The 19,428-nt window shown below is 52.8% G+C and overlaps 1 protein-coding gene across 15 annotated transcripts in view; it reads right to left on the bottom strand.

Moving 5' to 3' along the window:
* The window catches only part of CPNE5 (copine 5), a 112,641-nt gene that overhangs the window by 31,790 nt on the left and 61,423 nt on the right, over positions 1-19,428 (bottom strand). For all 15 annotated transcript variants that reach the window (XR_014810004.1, XR_014810000.1, XR_014810003.1 and 12 more), the window contains 4 exons: positions 18,150-18,254; positions 9,123-9,164; positions 6,770-6,845; positions 7-60 (listed from right to left, as the gene is read on the bottom strand). Coding sequence is in view for 10 of the 15 variants with exons in the window: in XM_084967919.1 (XP_084824045.1) it covers positions 7-60; positions 6,770-6,845; positions 9,123-9,164; positions 18,150-18,254 (277 nt within the window). In the remaining 5 variants the exon portion in view is untranslated. The remainder of the gene's footprint in view (positions 1-6; positions 61-6,769; positions 6,846-9,122; positions 9,165-18,149; positions 18,255-19,428) is intronic.

Here is a 19,428-nt window from a genome sequence, read left to right on the forward strand (position 1 = left end):
ACTCACTGTGCCAGAATTCACGTATTTCTTTTTCTTCATTTTCTTTTTTGGGTTTACCACCTGCAGAGAAAAGTTACGGTGTAAGAAGGAGAAATTCCAAGCAGTCCGGGCTGAACCCCTAAGGGTTCCAGGGACTCCTGCGTGTGGCCCCAGCCAGCGGAGTGTGGAAGGCGAAAACTGGAGGGTGGGGGTGGGGGGGAGGAGGGGATTCAGGAGAAGAGAGTTCAGGGAGGTTTTGTGAGAGACTGGCACTTAGATTTATGCAACCAGGCTCCGGGATTAGCCTGGGTGTCCCATGACCAAACATACCAGGAATAATACTTATTTAACCTTTCCCACTGCTTCCCTAACACACTCTCCACCCTATGTAGCCGAAGGAGGCTCGATGTTGCAAAGGGGCCTGCCCACCCCTCTGCGTTGGCTCAGGCTGCTCCCCTTTACCCAAAATGCCCTCCTCTCCTCCCTCCAGCAAATTCAATCCTCTCTACTCCTCCTTCAAGTTCAGCCCTAGGGCTGCCCTGGGGCCTTTGAGGCCCCCTCACCTCACTACTGACCTTACACTACAAATAGAACCTCCTTGGAGTTCCCACTGTGGCTCAGAGGAAATGAATCTGACTAGTATCCATGAGGATGCAGGTTCGATCCCTGGCCTTGCTGTGAGCTGTGGTGCAGTTCGCAGACTCGGCTTAGATCCTGCATTGCTGTGGCTGTGGCGTATACCAACGGCTATAGCTCTCTAATTCAACCCCTAGCCTGGGAACCTCCATTTTCCGTGGGGGCAGCCCTAAAAAAAAAGACCCTCTTTAACTCTTTGAGTGTAAGCTTTCATTCCAAACCAGACCTGCCACCAGGACTAAGCAGAGAATAGGTGCTAAAAAAACACTTGGTGGGCTACCCAATGGGGGGTGACTTTTGCCCCTTTGGCAATGTCTAGAGACTTCTTTTCTTTTTGGTCACACCCACAGCATGGGGAAGTTCCTGCACCAGGGATCAAACCCAAGCCACATCAGTGACAATGCTGGAACTCCTGGAGATATTCTTGGTTGTTCACAACTGGGGGAGTACGTAAAAGCAAGAGATGCTGCTAAACATTACACAACACACAGCCCTCTCACAGTCTACCGTCTAAGATGCTAGTAGAGCCAAGGCTGAGCAGCCCTGGGCTGAGAGATGGGGACCACCTTCCTCTCTGAGCCCTCCTCCCATGGGTCTTTTATTTTTTTATTTTTAATGTTTGTGTTTTTGGGGCCAAGCGCATGGCATATGGAAGCTCCCAGGCTAGGGGTTGAATTGGAGCTGCAGCTGCCAACCTACACCACAGCCTCAGCAACACCAGATCCGAGCAGCGTCTGTGACCAACGCTGTAGCTCTTGGCAATGCCAGAGTTAACCCAATGAGTGAGGCCAGGAATTGAACCCTCATCCTCATAGATACCAGTCAGGTTTTTACCACTGAGCCACAATGGGATCTCCCTCACGGGTCTTTGCCATGCACTTCATTTATTCTCTAATTTAATCCTCCCAGCTGTTTGGTTTTTTACAGGTGAAGTCCAACTTTTCCCTAATCTCCCATCACACAAAGCAAGGTGGTGTTTACAGCTGCTCTGTCATCTGTAGGTTTCTGGTGAACTCATTTCCCTTCTCATCTCCTGTTGTTCCTGTGGAGGCAGCCACCTTGAGATCCAATTTTGGAGATAAGGAAACTAAGGCATACAGACACACCTTCAGCAGCGGTGATGTGCCAAAGGTCATACAGCCGGTCTGGGTAGAGAATCAGAAACCAGGTTTCTGCCCTCGGGCCAGTGCTGCCACCTTGACAACCAGTAAACCACATTCCTTCACAAATACGTATGGGGTGTGTGTGGGGGGGTGTGGTACCCATTCCTCCCCTCCCCCACTCCACTTGGAGAAAGATGTGTCCTTAGGAGATAGGTGACAAGGGCCACCAAAAAGGGGGAGTCAGAAGTGTGCGGGGAATTGGCGGAAGCAAAGATCATTGCAGGAAGGCACTTGGTTGAAGGCTTCTCAGAGGAGGTGATGTTGGAGGCAGATGCTGAGGGACAGGAAGGATTTGGGCAAGAGAGATGGAGGGAGAACATTCCAGCCAGAGGAGATACTGCAGAGGAGGTTGGGGTGTCGAGGAGCACAGAACTGGGATCCGGTTTGATTACAGAACCACAGGGCGGAGCAGTAAGCTGGGCTGGCTGGAAGAGAGCCGAGGATGCCAAGTTAAATGTCTGAACATTACCCAGCAGCCAGCAGGGAACTCTGAGAACCTCTTTCATTTATTTTAGGGCCACACCTGTGGCTTATGGAGGTTCCCAGGCTAGGGGTCTAATTGGAGCTGCAGCTGCCGGCCTACACCATAGCCACAGCAACTCGAAATCCGAGTTGTGACCTACACCACAGCTCACGACAATGCTTGATCCCCTTGAGCGAGGCCAGGGATCGAACCCACACCCTCATGGATACTAGTCGGGTTTGTTACTACCGAGCCAAAATAGGAACTCCCTCTGACAACCTCTTAAGCTAGTAGGAAACAGGATCCCAGCAGGCTCCAGGATGCTGGGACCTGGTGGAGGTCCAGGCAGAGGGGAGAAGGAGGGACATCCAAGGGCGGTGAGGGGAGGGGATTACCTGGTTCAGCCACCTAATGGCTGTGTGAACTTAGGCAATTTTTAACCTCTCTGTGCCTCAGGTTCCTCATCTGTAATATGGGAATAACAAGTACCTGCCTCATAGAAAGGTATGGGGATTAAATGGGTCAATACCAGTAAAGTGCTTAGGACAGGGTGTGGAACGTAGCAATACCATGTAAGTGTTGCTATTTCTTACTGCTGCCGCTGCTATTTCCACCACCACCAGTTCAAGTGAGAGGGAACAAGGGTCTAGAAGGTGCTGGAACAGGTACTGAGCTAGGGCAAAACAGCATTATCCAGAGGTGACCACAGGTCTTGGGCCCTGGGTGTGGCCCTGGGAGGCAGGAGAGAGGGGGAAGTCAGGAGTGACCAGGGAGACACAGAGGAAGGAAGGGCTGGTTTTTGGGCAGAGGTGAGATGTTCAGGAGAGAGGGCTGGCAAGCAGGTGGAAATCGAGAGCCTGGGGAGAGAAGCCCAGAACACCTCCTCAGAGCCACCACAGACAAGAGGGCCACCCAGATGACACAGTGCTCGCTGACATGTTCATGGCACGTCAGGAACATGCCTCGCTAGGTAGACCATTGAGATGGAGGCACGTTGCAGCCCTGATGCTACACTGTGTACCAGGTCCCTGACCTGTCCCGTGAGGGTGTGGAACTTCAGGACTGACCACGTCTCAAACTTTTACTCGGGGAAATAGCCCAAGACAGCTGAACATGGACTCCTGGGGTTCTTTCTGGGTGTTGCCCAAAGATGTGGCCACAAGCACATTTCTTTGAAGTCTTCTCTGTTATCTTTAAATTAGCCTCTGTGCCACATTTCTACTCTCTAATTATAACTGTTTTAATATTAAAGCACTGTCTTGTTCTCAGATCTTCATGTGAAGCGGGCAGTGAGCAAGCATCCTGTTTGTTCTGGGGTTTCGTGAGCAACCAGGCACACACCCCCTCCCCCACGCACCAGCCTGAGCGGCTGCACCTGAAGCTCCAGGCGCGGGATCAGCGCCCCCTAGGGCCCAGCCCAGCAACCTCCAACTCCTGGGCTGGAGTTTCTCCTAAGCCTCCTCCTGCCTGTCTCCTCACATCCCTAGGATCCCCAGGGCCCTCGGGGCATGTTGGAGTCCTCCCTCCTGTGCAGTGGGGTACTGGGTGGTCAAAGGCAAGGGCTGGCCCTGGATACGCCAGGGAGTGAGACATCGCCCCCACCCCTGAGGACCCCAAGGTCTTTGAGGGAGTAGAAAGTATAATAACCGGTTAACAGGTGCGGGAGTGGGGGTCGGGGGCAGACAAGCACCGAGGAGAGGCATCTGCTTCAGACTTTGGGGAACAGTGGAGGCTTCTGGGAGGAGGAGCATCAAAGGCAGTCTCTAAGGCCCAGCAGAGCCGGCCAGGTGAAGAAGAAGAGTAAAGGGGGAAGGCGGGCAGCATGGATGAAGCCAGAGACTGAGCCAGCATGGAGGTTCAGGGAGCCTCTGGACATGGGGGTAGGTAAGGGGAAGGAGTCAGACCCTAGGGGCCCCTAGAGATGTGATGTGTGCGGCTACTTATAGATGCCCAGGGTGCATGTAGACTTCAGGTAGTGGGGGCATGGCATCGTGTGAAGGATCTTGGACTCACCTCGGAGGTAAAGGGCCCTGGAGGACCTCAGCAGGGGTGGAGGCTCCCCCATGCCCTGTGTGAGCCAGGTAGGGGGTAGAGGGGGGCTGGAGGGCTGGGGTGCAGGGCGGGGGTGAGATGCACAGCCAGTGTTAAGCAGGGCAGCAGCGTGCTCCGTGACCATCCTGGAGGAGGATTCAGGTTACTGGGTGAAGGACTAAAGGATGTAGAAAGGCCATTAGGGAGCTGTTGCAAACTGCTCCCCCCAGCAGGGGTGATGGTGCCAGTGGGGGTGGATGGGAATGAAGGGGACCAAAGTCAGCATACTTAGGTGGTAGGTGGAGTAGAGTTCAGTCGTGGCATGGGTGCGGGGGAAGGGCAGGAGCATCAAGGATGCCTCCTCAGGTGCCACAGCCCTGGGGTGACAGCACAGGAGAAGGAGTCGGTGGGCCAGCAGGAGAGGAAGGCTGCGGGCACATTTAGCCAGTGCGTTCAGTTTGGGAAGGCTGTGTCTGAGGAGCAGCCCAAAACAGCTGGCTATGCGAGTCAGACACCCGGGCAGATGCCAGGGCCTGAGATGAGGGTCTCTCCTGGCAGAAGCCCGTCGTTCTCTCTTCATGCAGTTCTGACTCTAGAAAGGCCTTCCTGGGCCCAAACTATCCTCCCACGGACCAGTGCACAGCGCAAGGCCTGCCCTGGAGCTGCCAGGGTTGGTTTAATTCCCTTTCTACCTGATATGGTTCCAATGTGTGAAGACAGCACGTCCCCTGGCCAGCACTGCAGTTTCGCTTGTTGATCACAAGGGAGCAGGGATCAACGACTGAGAAAACAAGTCAATCTAACATTTTCTGCTTTAAGCCTGAGAGATCATGGCCTCATCTGAGCCTGTCAAGCATTCTTAGAAGCCAGACTCCAAGAGATCTGACCCCTTTCCTTCCCATCCCTAAAAATCTCCTTAAAAAGGTCCAAAGACAGCGCCTGCTTCTCTCTGCCTGGGTGAGGGGACAGAGATGGCTCCATACTTTGTCCTTGCAGAAAACAAAGCCATTAGCTGTGAGAAGCAGAGTTCTTTCAAGGAAATTCATTCATGTTCCACCCTCACAAATAGCCTTGTTCAAGTGAATTTGGCGTGGATATATAACAAGCTCCTACTGGGTGCCCAGGAGGACCCAGGCCAGTGTGAACAGGACCACAGACAGGGCTGTCACTTTGTCTGCCCTTGAGGAGCATCAGTCCTGCCCACTCAGAACAGAAATATGAGTCCAGGGAGCAGACACAGGGATGGATTTGGGTTGGGTGATGGGAGTCCTAGCCTGCTCTGCAATCTCACAAGCCGAGTGGCTGCTGATGTGAGGACAGAGCCAGTGCGGAGGAGGATGTGAAACGTAAATCTCCTGGTCCCCAGGTGCTCAACAGATGATGCCCACTAGCGGCCAGGCGTTGTTCTAGGAACTTACTGAATTTTCAGTGTACATGACACAGAGTGGTGCGGGAACTCAGCCAGGGTCACGTGGCTGGCAGTACATGGTAAAGTCGGGATATGAACCCCGACTGTAAAGTGGGGTTATAGGTACCTGCAGATCAGTGCATCTGGCTTGACCCATGCCATCCATGAAGTTTCAGAAGTGGGAGCACAGGAGGCGGGTGTGGCGGGGCGCAGGACCTGAGCTAGACTGGAAAGTCCAGGAGGGAGAGCACACACAGGCCAAGGCTCAGGGCAGAAACTGACCCTGCGGGTAAAGACTTTTATCTCCAGAGAGACTGGGGTGCCTTGTCCAAGCTTCTCCTGGTCTAGATGGAAGTATCCTGATTCCCATTCCTCTCTTTCCTTCCAGAAAAGATAAGATATTCTGCAGGCCCTGGAACTGTTCCGATTAAAGGAGGAAGGCTCCTTTGAACTCAGGACCTCAGGTATCAGGCCCAGAACCCACCCCCCTTTTTTTTTGCTTTTTAGGGCCACACCAGCGGCATATGGAGGTTCCCAGGTTAGGGGTCCAATTGGAGCTACAACTGCCTGCACCACAGCCACAGCAATGCAGGATCCAAGCCAAGTCTGTGACCTACACCACAGCTCATGGCAACGCTGGATCTTTTAACCCAGTGAGCGAGGCCAGGGATTGAACCCACAACCTTATGGTTACTAGTCGGATTTGCTTCTACTGTGCCACAACGGGAACTCCAGGCCTGGAACCTTCTGATATTGTCCCCACCTTGTGCCCTACCTGCACTTCTATCCCCCCACCCTCCTCCTTGTTGGAAGAGCTAGCAGGGTTTCAGGGGGAATATAACTCAAATGCTTTGGAGTCAGACAAGCTTAGATTGTTTACGTCTTGATTCTGCCACTTACTGGAGGGGACCACGTGTCTTTGCTCAAACCCCTAATTTCTGAGATTCGGCCTCCTTAATGGTGGAATGGAACAAGAACACCCACCTCACAGGAGAACATGCAAAAACCCCAGCCGTGGCTCACTGTCGTCCTCAAGCCTGGAGCTAAGTATCACCAGAGCAAACCGCAGCCTTCAGGCGGCTGCCTCACCTCGTAGATGTTGAATTGGCTCTGCCCGCGGGCCAGCTCCCGGTAACTGGTAGTGAACTCCCCGATGAAGTCATGGCTGCAAGGGAAGGCTGCTGCTGAGACCGCGAAGCCCAGGCTGTGCTTTGCCTCTGCCTAGCCCCTACCTCATACCTCTCTTCCCCTGGCTCCCAGTTCTGCTAGGGGCCTCTGCTCCTGGGGTCTACACCAGCAGAGAGGCTGGGGCCCTGGGAAGAGTCCAACATCACCCACGGAGCAAGAAACCCAACAGTCACCCAGGAAAGAACAGGGCCCTAGAGAATGGGACCTACTTCTACTTGGATTCTTTTTGGTTTTTTTTTAGGGCTACACCTGAGGCATATGGAAGTTCCCGGGCTAAAGGATGAATCAGAGCTGCAGCTGCCAGCCTACGCCACAGCCACAACAACACAGGATCCAAGCTGCTTCTACGACCTACATCAGAGCTCTCAGCAATGCCGGATCCTTAACCCACTGAGCGAGGCCAGGGATCGAACATGCACCCTCACGTATACTAGCCGGGTTCTTAACCAGCTGAGCCACAGAGGGAACTCCTCAACTTGGATTTTTATGTGAACAAATCAGCAATAGAAGGTATTTTGGGGACAACTGGGAAAATCTGAATATGAAATGAATACTAGATGGTATTCAAGGATTATTGTTCAGTGTGTCGGATGTGATAATGACATTTGTGGTTATGTTAAAAAAATGTAAAAAGCCCTGATTTTTTAGACATTCCTAATGAGATATTTAGAAGTAAAAATGCCACAATGTCTGTAACTCAAACTACATCAGCAAAACGTAGCTAAAGCAACTATGGCAACAAGTAACACTTGTTAAACTCAGGCAACAGGTTTAAAGTGTTCATTAAATTCTTCTCTCTACTTTTCTGTGTATGTAACATTTTTCCAATGACGCTTTTTGAAAAGATAATTAGTGCTCTGTCTGTCCAGGCAGCTTAAGGTGTTTTCTGCAGTGTTTACACATGGGTCTCTGCCCCACAAACATGTGTTGATGTTAGTGAAGCAAAACCTTGTACAAAGCAGTACTCCCATCTCTCAGGGGTTGGCTGCCTTTCACCATCCCTGTCCCTGGTGGAGGGCAGTGGTTAACATGCTGGCCTGGAGTGCCTGCTGGAGTGTGATGCCCAGGAGGTGTCTCTGAGCCTTGCCCCACCTTGAGTCCTCTGCATTCTGTCTACATATTTACAGCTCTCAGCATTCAGACTAGGAGCCCCTGGATGGTGGGACATCTGGAGGCTGCCCCAGCTTTCCCTGGTAAAGGAGAGGTATGGGTAACTCCAGGGTAAGATGACAAGGTGAATCAGGGGTGGAAATCTGAATCTGACTTGCCTGTGACGTGGCCAGAGGAGGGGACAGAGGGAGCTGGCAGAGGTAGTCTTGGCACGACATTTTCTCTATAGGAAGGTGTCATGAAGGGGCTGGGCCTAATTTAGAGCTGCTCCTGCACAGCCCTTTACGACATGCCCTGTCCATGTCATGTCACAGACCCGAAAGGCACCAGTGGAGATGACAGCGCTTAAAGCCCCTCTACCACCACCAACCCTCCGCCATAGGGCTGCAGAATGGAGGAAAGATGATGTACTGGGATTCGGTTCAACTGGTAAACAGAAGCCAGTGAGGGTTCTACTCAAGTCGTGAGAGGCCTGTTCTTGTCCTTGTCTATGAATTCCCAGGGACACTTGGCTCCTTGGGGGTACTTAGAGCCACAGAAGGGGAAGGTATCTGCCTTGTAAGGCCAGGCTCAGCCCTACTCAAGCTCTGCCTCGTGGCTCCTGGTCCATTCAAGTGCACCAAAGCTTACCCCTCCCGTATTCCCTCCCTCAGGCCCTGCTCCCTGCAAACAGCTCATCAGACTAGTCGAGGGCCTCTCCCCACTGGATTTCAGGGAATCTCCGAGGGCTGAGCTCATCCTCTGCACCTTGGTCACTCACCATGCTGAGCTTCACATGGAGAACATGGCATGAATGCGCAAGAGGTTACTAGTAGCTATATCTTAGAACATGCACATTTCAGAAAATCCTAAATTCTTCCAAATGTGGGGAGATTTTAGGCACTGACTGTGACTGCTAGGCAGCTATTTGAGGAAAAGAGGCCTCTTAGGCTCCTTGAACCATGTCCTAGGCCCTCCTCTGAGGAGCTGGGCAGGGACGATCGACAGGGGCAGTGGACCCTCCGCAGGAAAACCCAGGCCCCCCACCCCCAGAGCTTCCCTGGGTGGGGGCCTGGGCACAGCTCTCCCCATGAGAGGGCAAGACCCACCTGCCCCCCAGTGGCTGCCCCATCCCCGCTCACCTGCTGTCCTTCTGCCAGCTTACCTGCCATCTCGATCCCAGTCGTATACCTCCACCTTGATGGTCCTGTAAGGCAAAGGGTCTGTGGTGGGATGGGCTTGACCCAGCACATGCATAGCCTGAGGATGGGCCCCTTCTCATGCTCCCAGGCCAAACTCCCAGCAGATTCCCAGGGCTCTCAGCAGAGAGGCTGCAGCCCGAGAGACAAAGGAACTGTCTTGAGGCCTTTAAAGGTCTTAGGGACAGATGCAGCCCCAGAGCTGTGTAGGGACTTCCCTGCATTCCAGGAAGGCTGTGGAAAAGCCAGCCTCAGACTTGAGTTCAGCCCACCTTCTCCTTGGCCACCTCAGATGGGGCATAGACCCCAGCGGGAATCCATACTGAGTTCATCAGGGGTGGGGCCATCATCGTGGGAGCGTGGAGCCCCCCAGTAAAGCTTGAGCAGGGTGGGCTCGCTGGCAGAAGTCATAAGACTGTGGACTGGGACCCTGGGGACCAGGTAGTCTGAGTGGTGAGGAGCCAGCCTTGCAGGTGGGGGATAGGCCCAGGAGCCCTGACTAGGGGACGGCCCGCTGAGCTCTTCCATGCCAGACTGGCTCCTGAGTGAGGGTGTAATTATCGTCACATTTTAGCCTGGCTGCTTTAATTAGTTTGTTTTGACTCCTGAGCATGGGGCTGGGCTTTGGGAGCCCATTTTATTTTTAGCCCATTTCCATGGCAACAGCCTAGCAGACCAGAGGCGGAGGAGGGAGGTGGAGGGCTGCAGGTTAACCCTTGGTGCCAATGGTCCTCTAGGGAGGCCCGGGGACCAGGCAGCTGCCGGGGCCCCACTGCAAGGTCAGGGTCTGGCGAGGTGGGAGAGGCGTGGGTGAGCTGGGGTCTCCAGGCTTCGGTTCTAAACAGGGCACGGAGAGGCGGCTGCCCGGGCCTGTATTCTAGGAACATCTCGGCATCTCGCCCTTGGCCGCAGCCCATCTCCTCAGGTCTGCGGGGAGTCAGCCTTAGGATTCCGGAGCCCCCAGAAGGAGGCGCTGTCTCCCTTCAGATCAGGCTCCATGGGGTTCTGGGTTGGGATGCGGATTCTCCTGCATTGGGGTAGAAACTGTTCTGGAAATGAAAGAATGCCTGGTAGGTTGTGCACCAATTGGATTTTTGTCACCAAAATGTAAAACGGGGTAAGCACAGAAGCCCACCATTCAAAGAAATCCTTTAAATTCTTATGGGAAAGAAAAAAAACAACAAACAATGATGTCTCTCTGAGGTGAATTATTGTGAAATGAAAAAAACAATCTAGTTCCCTGAAGGTGGGCTGGTGAATGGCTGGGATGGGGACTCAGATGCTGGGCCTTTAGCAGTGACACCGTGAGATGTCACTTAAGCTCTGTGAGCCACAAAGTCGTCTTAAAGTAGGAATAGTAAGGCCTTGAAGAATAGCTGTGAAGACAAGTTGGTAAAACCACCTGGCATGCAGTGGGTCTCTATTAAAATGCCTCCTTCTCTCTGCTTTATTTATTTATTTTTCTTTTTAGGGCCGTGCCTATAGCATATGGAAGATCCCGGGCCAGGGGTTGGAGCTCCAGCCACAGCAATGCCAGATCTGAGCTACATCTGCAAATTAAGCCTCTGCTTGCAGTAACACTGGATCCTCAACCCACTGAGCGAGGCCAGGGATCGAACCCACAGCCTCATGGATACTAGTTGGGTTTGCTGGGTTTTTTTCTTTTTTTTGTCTTTTGTCTATTTAGGACCACACCCATGGCATATGGAGGTTCCCAGGCTAGGGGTTGAACTGGAGCTGGAGCTGCCGGCCTACACCACAGCCATAGCAACGTGGGATCCGAGCCACATCTGAGACCTATACCACAGCGCATGGCAACGCCAGATCCTTAACTCACTGAGCAAGGTCAGGGATCGAACCCGCATCCTTATGGATACTAGTTGGGTTCTTAACCCACTGAGCCACAACAGGAACTCCCTTCTCTCCACTTTAGCATCCAGGCCACACCCAGGATAGTTTTTCACATGCATTTCACTTAAATCAGGAACACCTGAGCCTGGGTACCTGGGTCCTGCAATTTTCGACTCCTGGACTGACAAGGCTAGTGACCTTGGTGGCATCCTAGCCTGGCCACCTGGCAGATCACCAGGGAGCTTTTCAGACTCACAGACCCCCAGGCCCAGTTCTTGGCAGCTCTTAGCACATCCCGGAAATGCAGTTTAAAGACTCCTCAAGTGGTTCTGCTATGGCTGTTCTAGAGGGTGACCTCCAGCCCCTTAATTTCAGGGGGGAAACTGAGCCCTAAGGGCACCCACTGACTTGCCCAGGGTCACCAAGCTGGGGACGATCTGAGCCTGGACCTTGCCCCTCCAATGGTGAAGTCTCCCAGTCCTTCCCCAGAACGCCCCAGCTCTGTGGGGGAATTTCAGGGACCCAGCAAAGACCACCAACACCAGTCCTTCAGGTGACAAGATCAGTGACAGCCACATGCTCAGAGGCTACAGGAGAACCCCATTCATAGCTATAACCTTGGATACCCAAAATCACTGGGAAGATTTTTTTTAAAATCCCACAGCCAGAGGGCTTGATTTAATTGGTCTGGATAGGACTCAGGTGCAGGTAGTTTTCAAAAGTCCCCTGCTGATTCAAATGTGCTGCCAGAGCCACAGACCTCTCTAGATGAGATTACTGGTTTTCAAACTTGGTTACACACCGGATCTTCTGGGGAGCTTTGGCAATCGTGATGCAGAGGCCTCACCCCAGAGATCCAAAATCAATTGGTCTGGGGTGCAGTCTGTGCAGGGGAATTATTAAAAGCTCCTTGGGGGATTTGAATTTGCAGCAGAGGTTGACACCCCTGAGCGTGAGACTCCTATACAAAAATCAGCCCAGCAGCAATCGCAGTTAAGGTTCCAGGGCTGGCTGCAGCCTGGGGGTCAGACTGGCTCAGAGGCTGCAACCTCTAGTCCTGGGGAAGCAGGAAGTGAGAGAAACAGTGCCCAGAGACAGGGGGAGGCAGTGGCAGAAGCCAGACACAGCTTTGACTACTCATGACAGTTCAATCACTCTCCAGTCCTGGCTAGGCAGCCCCAGGTCACCTCACATGCCACTTGTGGGCTGCAAGCCTTGGCTCCCAACCCCTTAGCACAGGCCCAGCAAAGGCTCATGTCAGATTAACTGTGACTTCTGGGGGCAGCACCCAAGAGCAGGGGCTCCTGGGTGTGGACAATGACATGGGCCTCACAAAATGAACATGTTATTAGGCATAAAAAGGCTCAGAGGAGTTTCTGTTGTGGCTCAGCAGGTTAAGAACCCAATGAGTATCCATGAGGATGTGGGTTTGATCCCTGGCTTAAGGATCTGTATTGCGCTGCAAGCTATGGTGTAGGTCGCAGACCCAGCTTGGATCCCGTGTTGCCAGCTGCCAGCAGCTGCAGCTCTGATTCAACCCCTAGCTGGGGAACTTCCATATGCCACGGGTGTAGCTCTAAAAAGAGGAAAAAAAAAAAAAAAAGGCTCAGAACACAGAGCCCCTAATCTAGGAGGCAGTGAGGCAGACAGACCTCGGGCCCTGGGACAGGCAGCCCAGGGCAGCAACCCCAGACCTTCCAGGTACAAGCTGTGTGGCTCCGGGCAACCAGCTTAACCCTCTGAGGCTGTCTGCCCCCCTGTAAAATGGGAGGATTACACCCCCTGGAGTTACTGTGTCTACGTGTTGTTCTCTTCCATTAAAACACTCCAGTCTTTTGTCCAAACTCCTGTCTCTCAAACGATTCCCCTTCACCACCAAAATGTCGGTTTCACAAGGCCAGGGATTTTTGTTTGTTTTGTACTTCTGTATCTTCAGCTTCTAGAACAGTGCCTCGCATGTATTAGACAATAGAAATATTATTATTCAACATCTGTTAGCCAACTAAGATCCCCTAAAACATTGCAAAGTGGGCCACACAGTACCAAGGCCCTTCCCTACACAAAATCCCCAAAGGAGGCCCAGAGTGAGTGGCTTTGCTCATATCACACAGCTGGTCAGTAGCGACACCAGGCCTTGGGCCCAGAAGCCAGCGTCCTCAGGGTCTCTGAATAGGAGTGCCAGAGCAGGGTGTGTGTGAGCCTCAGCAGGCCAGCAAGGACAGGGGATGCTGGCAAAGACCCTAGGCTTTCTTCCAGCACAAGAACAGCTTTATCTACAGGCTCCTCCAAGCCGAGCTGCAGCTCTGCTCCTAATGAGCCTCTGCCTCCCCAGGCGGGAGAGGGTACATTTCCCTGATGCTGCGTCCTGAGGGCTGACAAGCCCTGAGGGGTTCGTCCAAAACTAACTGTGTCAGTCCATTACTCTCAGAAGTGTGGAGTAGGTAGCAGTATGTGGAGCCTCACAGGGCCAGGCAGCGAGACTGGACGGTGGGGGGCGTCATGCACCCTGGCTGTGCCCCACACGAGGACTTTGCCTCCACTGTCTGGGTTTGGCTTGTGCAGCCTGAGACCAGACACATCTAACCGAGGCCATAGGGCTGGGCCTGGCCTCTCCTGCTGCTCAGCTGTGGCGGAGGTCGAAGAAGCATATAGTTCAACCCAGAGGCCGAAGGTGATGTGAGAGCCCCCGGGTCCTGGGAAGCCTCTCCACTCTCTAGGTGAAGACTCAATACCCTTAATACCCACCCACTCCCTTTTTTTTGCCTGTGGCATATGGAAGTTCCTGGGCCAGGGATCCAACCTGTGTCACAGCAGTAACGACACCAGATCCTTAACCCGCTGCATCACAAGAGAACTCCCTTTAATACCCTTTTAAAACTTACTCATTCACTACGAAGGGGTGAGTGAGTAGCAGCACCCCAGTCTGGTGGAATTTGGTTTAACAGGACAAACCCTCAAGGCACAGAACATTCAAGGTGACGGCAGAGGGACTTCCGGGATGCAGAAGCACTTCTTGTTATCATCCCACTTCACGCCCCTGGAAGGCGACTAGTTCTGACCCTGATGCCACTTCCTCTGACTCCAGTTCCGCTCAGCTGGGTCACTTGGGTTTGGCCTTGTGTGGACTGAAAGCACAGTCAAAGCAGAGGGACCCCAAACCAAGGGAACCCCAAAGCAGAGGATCAGCTAAGAGGTGACTTCTGGAGGACAATGCACCTTCTCCTTGCCCTGGCAGGTTATTAATCTGTGGTCCTCTGTTTCCCCATCTGTGAAATGGGCATCACTAGTACCCACCTTCTAGAGTTACTGTGAAATTTAAATTCACAAAACTAGGTACTAGTGTGGGGATGTACCTCAATGGTAGAACACATGCTTTGCATGTATGAGGTCCTGGGTTCGATTCTCAACATCTCCACTTTAGCTAAATTTTGGCACAGGAGTCCCAATGGACTAATTCATGGAGAATGGAGCCTTTTATTTATTTATTTATTTTTTTGTCTTTTTGCTATTTCTTGGGCCGCTCTCGCGGCATATGGAGGTTCCCAGGCTAGGGGTCGAATCGGAGCCATAGCCACCAGCCTACGCCAGAGCCACAGCAACGCGGGATCCGAGCCACGTCTGCGACCTACACCACAGCTCACGGCAGCGCCGGATCGTTAACCCACTGAGCAAGGGCAGGGACCAAACCCGCAACCTCATGGTTCCTAGTGGGATTCGTTAACCACTGCGCCACCGCGGGAACTCCCAGAATGGAGCCTTTTAAAGTTAGAAGTTAGATGTATCAAATTGCTCTAAGAGTCTGCTACCCAATAAAAATTATAAACCTAATGTACTGAGAACACAAGATACTGTATTTAAACTAATTAGTATACAATTTGGCCCATATCCTAAAATCACAGTAATCTTAATAAGATTAACTCGTTTCTTACCAGATCCCTGGTCTCAACCCCTGGCCCTCTTTTTTACGATAGTAGTTGACACTTCATGTGAACTCTCTCCTCTCAGCCCTCGACTGTGGCTGCCCTCCTTTTGGTCCCCTCTTAGCGTTCTGACCATCTCCTCTTCTTTCTTCTGCTCCTGACCTGTAGCAGTTCCCACAGGCCTCAGGCACCTGACCTCTGCCAACCTGGCTCCTGGGGACTCCCAGACCTCTGCTCTCCTCTCCCCTTAGTCAAATGCCAGTGTGCCTGTCCCACAGCCGCCTGCTCTAGCTCCCCGTCACTCTTCCCATTTCCATCAGTGGTACCATCTTCTCTTGTCTTCCAAGCTCCAAACCTTAACCATCTCTACATCTCTTTCACTTCCATATCCAGGCAGATGCCAAGGCCTTATTTTTTTTCTTTTTGGTCTTTTTAGGGCTGCACCTGCAGCATTTGGAAATTCCCAGGCTAGGGGTCAAATCGGAGCTACGGCTGCTGGCCTATGCCACAGGAACACCAGATCTGAGCTGCGACTGACCTACACCACAGCTCATGGCAATACCAGATCCTTAGCTCACTGAGCAAGGCCAGGATTGAACCTATATCCTCGAGGATGCTAGTCGGGTTCGTTATTGCTGAGCCACAGTGGGAACTGCCCCGGCCCCTCCATTAACATGGCCGTCAGTCAAGTCATAGTCCACTGCCTCCTGGCTATGCAGGAGGGCCCAAATAGCCCGGGCCCCCTGCAGGGAAGCCAGTCTAGGGTCAGCCTAGGAGGGGGCGAGGAGCCTGCTGGACTTTTCCCACGGCCTGCACACTCACCTCCTCCAATGGCGGAACAGTGAGACCAGGCCTCTGAGCTGGGCTGTCCTCCTCACTATCCCTGACAAGGCTGGATTCTGAGGCCCCAGGCAGAGCCCCTCCCTGGGATGCAGCGTTGTGGAGGGGATCAGCTGGACTCCCCCAAACCTCTAGGCAGGGGGGTTGGAAATCCCAGCTCTTTCCAGCTCCTTGAGACTTGAATTGCTATGTTCTCCCTCCCGCAACCTTGAACTTCCCTTCCCTTCCTCTCTACCCCAACCATTTTCCCCACATTTCTCATCCCCAGGAGCTGACGCTGTGCCCTGCCCCTGCCCCGCAACCTTCCAGCCTTCCCTGAGCCTCTTTTAGACACTACTGCTCCAGAGTTCCCACTGTGGCTCAGTGGGTTCAGAACCCAACATAGTCTCCATGAGGATTCGGATTTGATCCCTGGCCTTGCTCAGTGGGTTAAGGATCTGGCATTGCTGCAAGCTTCAACATAGGTCACAGATGTGGCTTGGATCTGGTGTAGCCATGGCTGTGGCATAGGCCTCAGCTGCAACTCCAATTTGACTCCTAGCCTGGGAACTTCCATATGCCATAGGTGTGGCCATAAAAAAAAAAAAAAAAAAAAAAAAGTCACTATTTCTCCAGGATGACTGACCTCCCACTCCTCACCACTGTAGGAGCCCCAGGACCCGACCAGACATGTAACAGGGGTTCGTTTGGCCGGAACGCCTATTTTTTGTTTCCAGTTTCATTCTGCACAACTACTTAGCTATCTAAAATACATGTGTGTACATCAGAGCTCCCTGTGGTCAGGCTATAAGGCCCCTGAAGATGGAAATGAATTCCTTTTGAATGCCACACAGCTGGAGGCACAGTGTCGAGCACACAGTAGGTGCTCAAGAATGTCCTGTGGGGCACATTGAGGCTTTTCTGTCTCAGCCAAAAGACAGGAAAAGAAGCCACTTTATCTCCTGGATCAGCAGCCTAATGGGGAGGGGGACAGGGGTGCCTGGAGGCCACCGTCTGCTCGCTCATTCACACATCCCCTCCCTCCACCACACAGACCCAATCAGTAGCCACTGTGAACAGAGTCCAGGGAGCCTGTGCCGATGCCACCAGCCAGGATGCCCTGAGGTATGTGTCCTGACACGTGAGCATTCCTGTCAGAGGGGCTAGCAGAGGCCTGGGGAAGCCCCTGCCAGCTCGCCGGGCAGCTGGAGCCATCACCAGGAAGCCAGACTGGATTCCTGCAACTTAACACGGACCCACACCATGTCACAGCTCCAGCCTACGTGCCCCCCTCCCCACCCTGCACTTACCACAATTGGTAATTATATGTTTCTTGGTGTGATTATTGGATTAATGTCTGCCTCCCTGACTAACATGTAAACTCCAAGAGGCTGGGTGAAGGGTGAAGACTACGTTTGTTTCCTGCTCACTTCCCAGCACCTAGCACAGTGCCTGTCACCTGGTAGGGAGCCAGGGAACATCTGTGGATGAGATGCTGAATGGTCTTTTATTTTATTATTTAAAAAAAAAATTTTTTTTTTGGCCACGCCTGTCGCACATGGAAGTTCCCAGGCCAGGGATGGAACTCATGCCTCAGCAGTAACCCGAGCTGCTGCAGTGACAATGTGGGGTCCTCAAACCTCTGTGCTACGAGGGAACTCCCTGAGTGGTATTTTATGCTCATCAGAGCCTAATAGTGTAGGGTGTGTCATGTGAGCTTCAAAGCAGTTCTATCAAGTAGGTGGGTGTTTAAATACCCATTTTACAGATAAGGAAACTTCGGCTCAGGCAGGTCAAAGTCTGCCCAAGTTGACAGTGCTGTTCAGTCAGAGAACTACAGTTAGAAACCAGGTATCTGATATCTACACTCACCAATCTACACTCAACCCATGACGATGTATAATGAAGCTTTGTAGCATCAAAAACCTCTGCAAGCTCTTTGCATTGCACTGCTCACCCCCATTTATGGCAATCTGGCTGGCAGAGCAGATCCTGGAGTCCTGACTCGATAGAGTCCCTCAGCAACAACGGGCTGGTGGGGACCAGCCCACCTCTGCCTGCATCTAGTGCCACTGTCTGGCCCCCACCTGCCCCTCCCCTGGGAACACTGACCAGCTGCTGAGTTCCAGGCAGGGCGCCCCAGGCCCCCACCCCCTCTGGGACTTCAGGCACCTCCCAACCCCCCACCCTGGGGCAGGGCTTCCTCTAATGGGAACGTCAGACTGGGAGGAAAGAGGGGGGCGTGGGGAGGGCAGGGCTGGGAGGAGATGTCCAGGGAGGCAGATGGCCACCCGCATGCAACCCTGGGAGGCTCTGCTCGAACGGATGGGCCAGCCCTTGTCCCCGTGCCCGTGACTGTGCCTCCCACACTTATACGGGGTGGAGGGCATTTTCTTGTCTCACCGATCATAGTCCCCATTGCAGAGGGCTCTCACAGGGATGGAGAAAGTTTGCCAGACTGGGTTCAGGGTGTTCTTCATGACCTCAGTCTTGTGGCAGATGGTGAACCTGGCAAAGGAGAGAGGGAAGGCTGTCAGTCCCGACCCCAAGGGAGGCAGAAGCCAGGTCAGCAGAGGGGCTGGCTGCTTCATCTCAGCAGTTGCCAGACAGCAGAAACAATGGCTTTGTGAGGCAAAACTAGACAGCCATTTCTTTTTGTTTTGTTTTGTTTTCTCGGCTGCACCTACAGCATGTGGAAGTTCCCAGACCAGGGGTCAAACCTGCACCACAGCAGTGACCCGGGCCACCGCAGTGACAATGTCAGATCCTTAACCTGCTGCACCCCCAGGGAGCTCCTAGACATCCATTTCCTGCATTTCCAGTGAGGATTCCTGCATCAGGGGGAGTGTCAGGAGATAGGGCTCTGGACCAGGGCTCGAATCAGAGTTGCAGCTGCTGGCCTTTGCCACAGCCATTGCAACGCCAGATCCGAGCCGCAGCTCATGGCAACACCGGATCCTTAACCCACTGAGGGTGGCCGGGATTCAAACCCACATCCTCGTGGATACTAGTCAGGTTCTGAATCTACTGAGCCACAACAGGAACTCTCAGACTCTCTTCATCTGAGATCCATGGAAGGGTCTGGGGACGGGTTTTAGGGGTCTGTGAACCCTTGGAAGCGTCGGTGGAACTGGATGTCTGAGTTTTATGTGCTCACTGTTCCCCTGCCTGGAGCATCGTCTCCCAGATTGCCACATTCATGGTTCACCTCCCCGCTTCCTTCAGGCCTTTGCTCAAATGTCATGTCTTTGACGTGAGCACCTGCCCAGAGCACCATTATCTAAAATGTATAAGCCCCTGGTCCCCTGACTCTGACACCTCCTAGTCCCCTTCCATGCTGCTTTCCCCATCACATCTGTCATCATCTGATGTTTGACATGGCCTATCTTTCTCCTGACTTCTTTTACAGCCTGTCACTAAGATGTAAGCTCCGTAAGGGCAGGGGTTTGTCTTCTTTGTTCACTGGTATATCTCCAGTGCCCAGAATAGCGCCTGGCACTTAGTAAGTGTTTGAGTAATTTTTTTTTTTTTTGGAATGAACTAATGAATAAGTGTATCTCTTAGAGGAGAGTTTCTATAGCTTTCACTGGCATTTCAAGCCAGTGAAAATAAAGCCCTTGGCTTAGGTGATCTCTAAGACCCTGTCAGCTCTTTTAGTCTGAATCCAGGAGCTTGCTTTGCA

This window comes from Sus scrofa, chromosome 7 (genome assembly GCF_054392235.1).
Source record: "Sus scrofa isolate SSC_HxYL_T2T_F1_AM1 chromosome 7, Sscrofa_HxYL_maternal_Yorkshire_Landrace_v2.0, whole genome shotgun sequence".
Classification (NCBI taxonomy): domain Eukaryota; kingdom Metazoa; phylum Chordata; class Mammalia; order Artiodactyla; family Suidae; genus Sus; species Sus scrofa.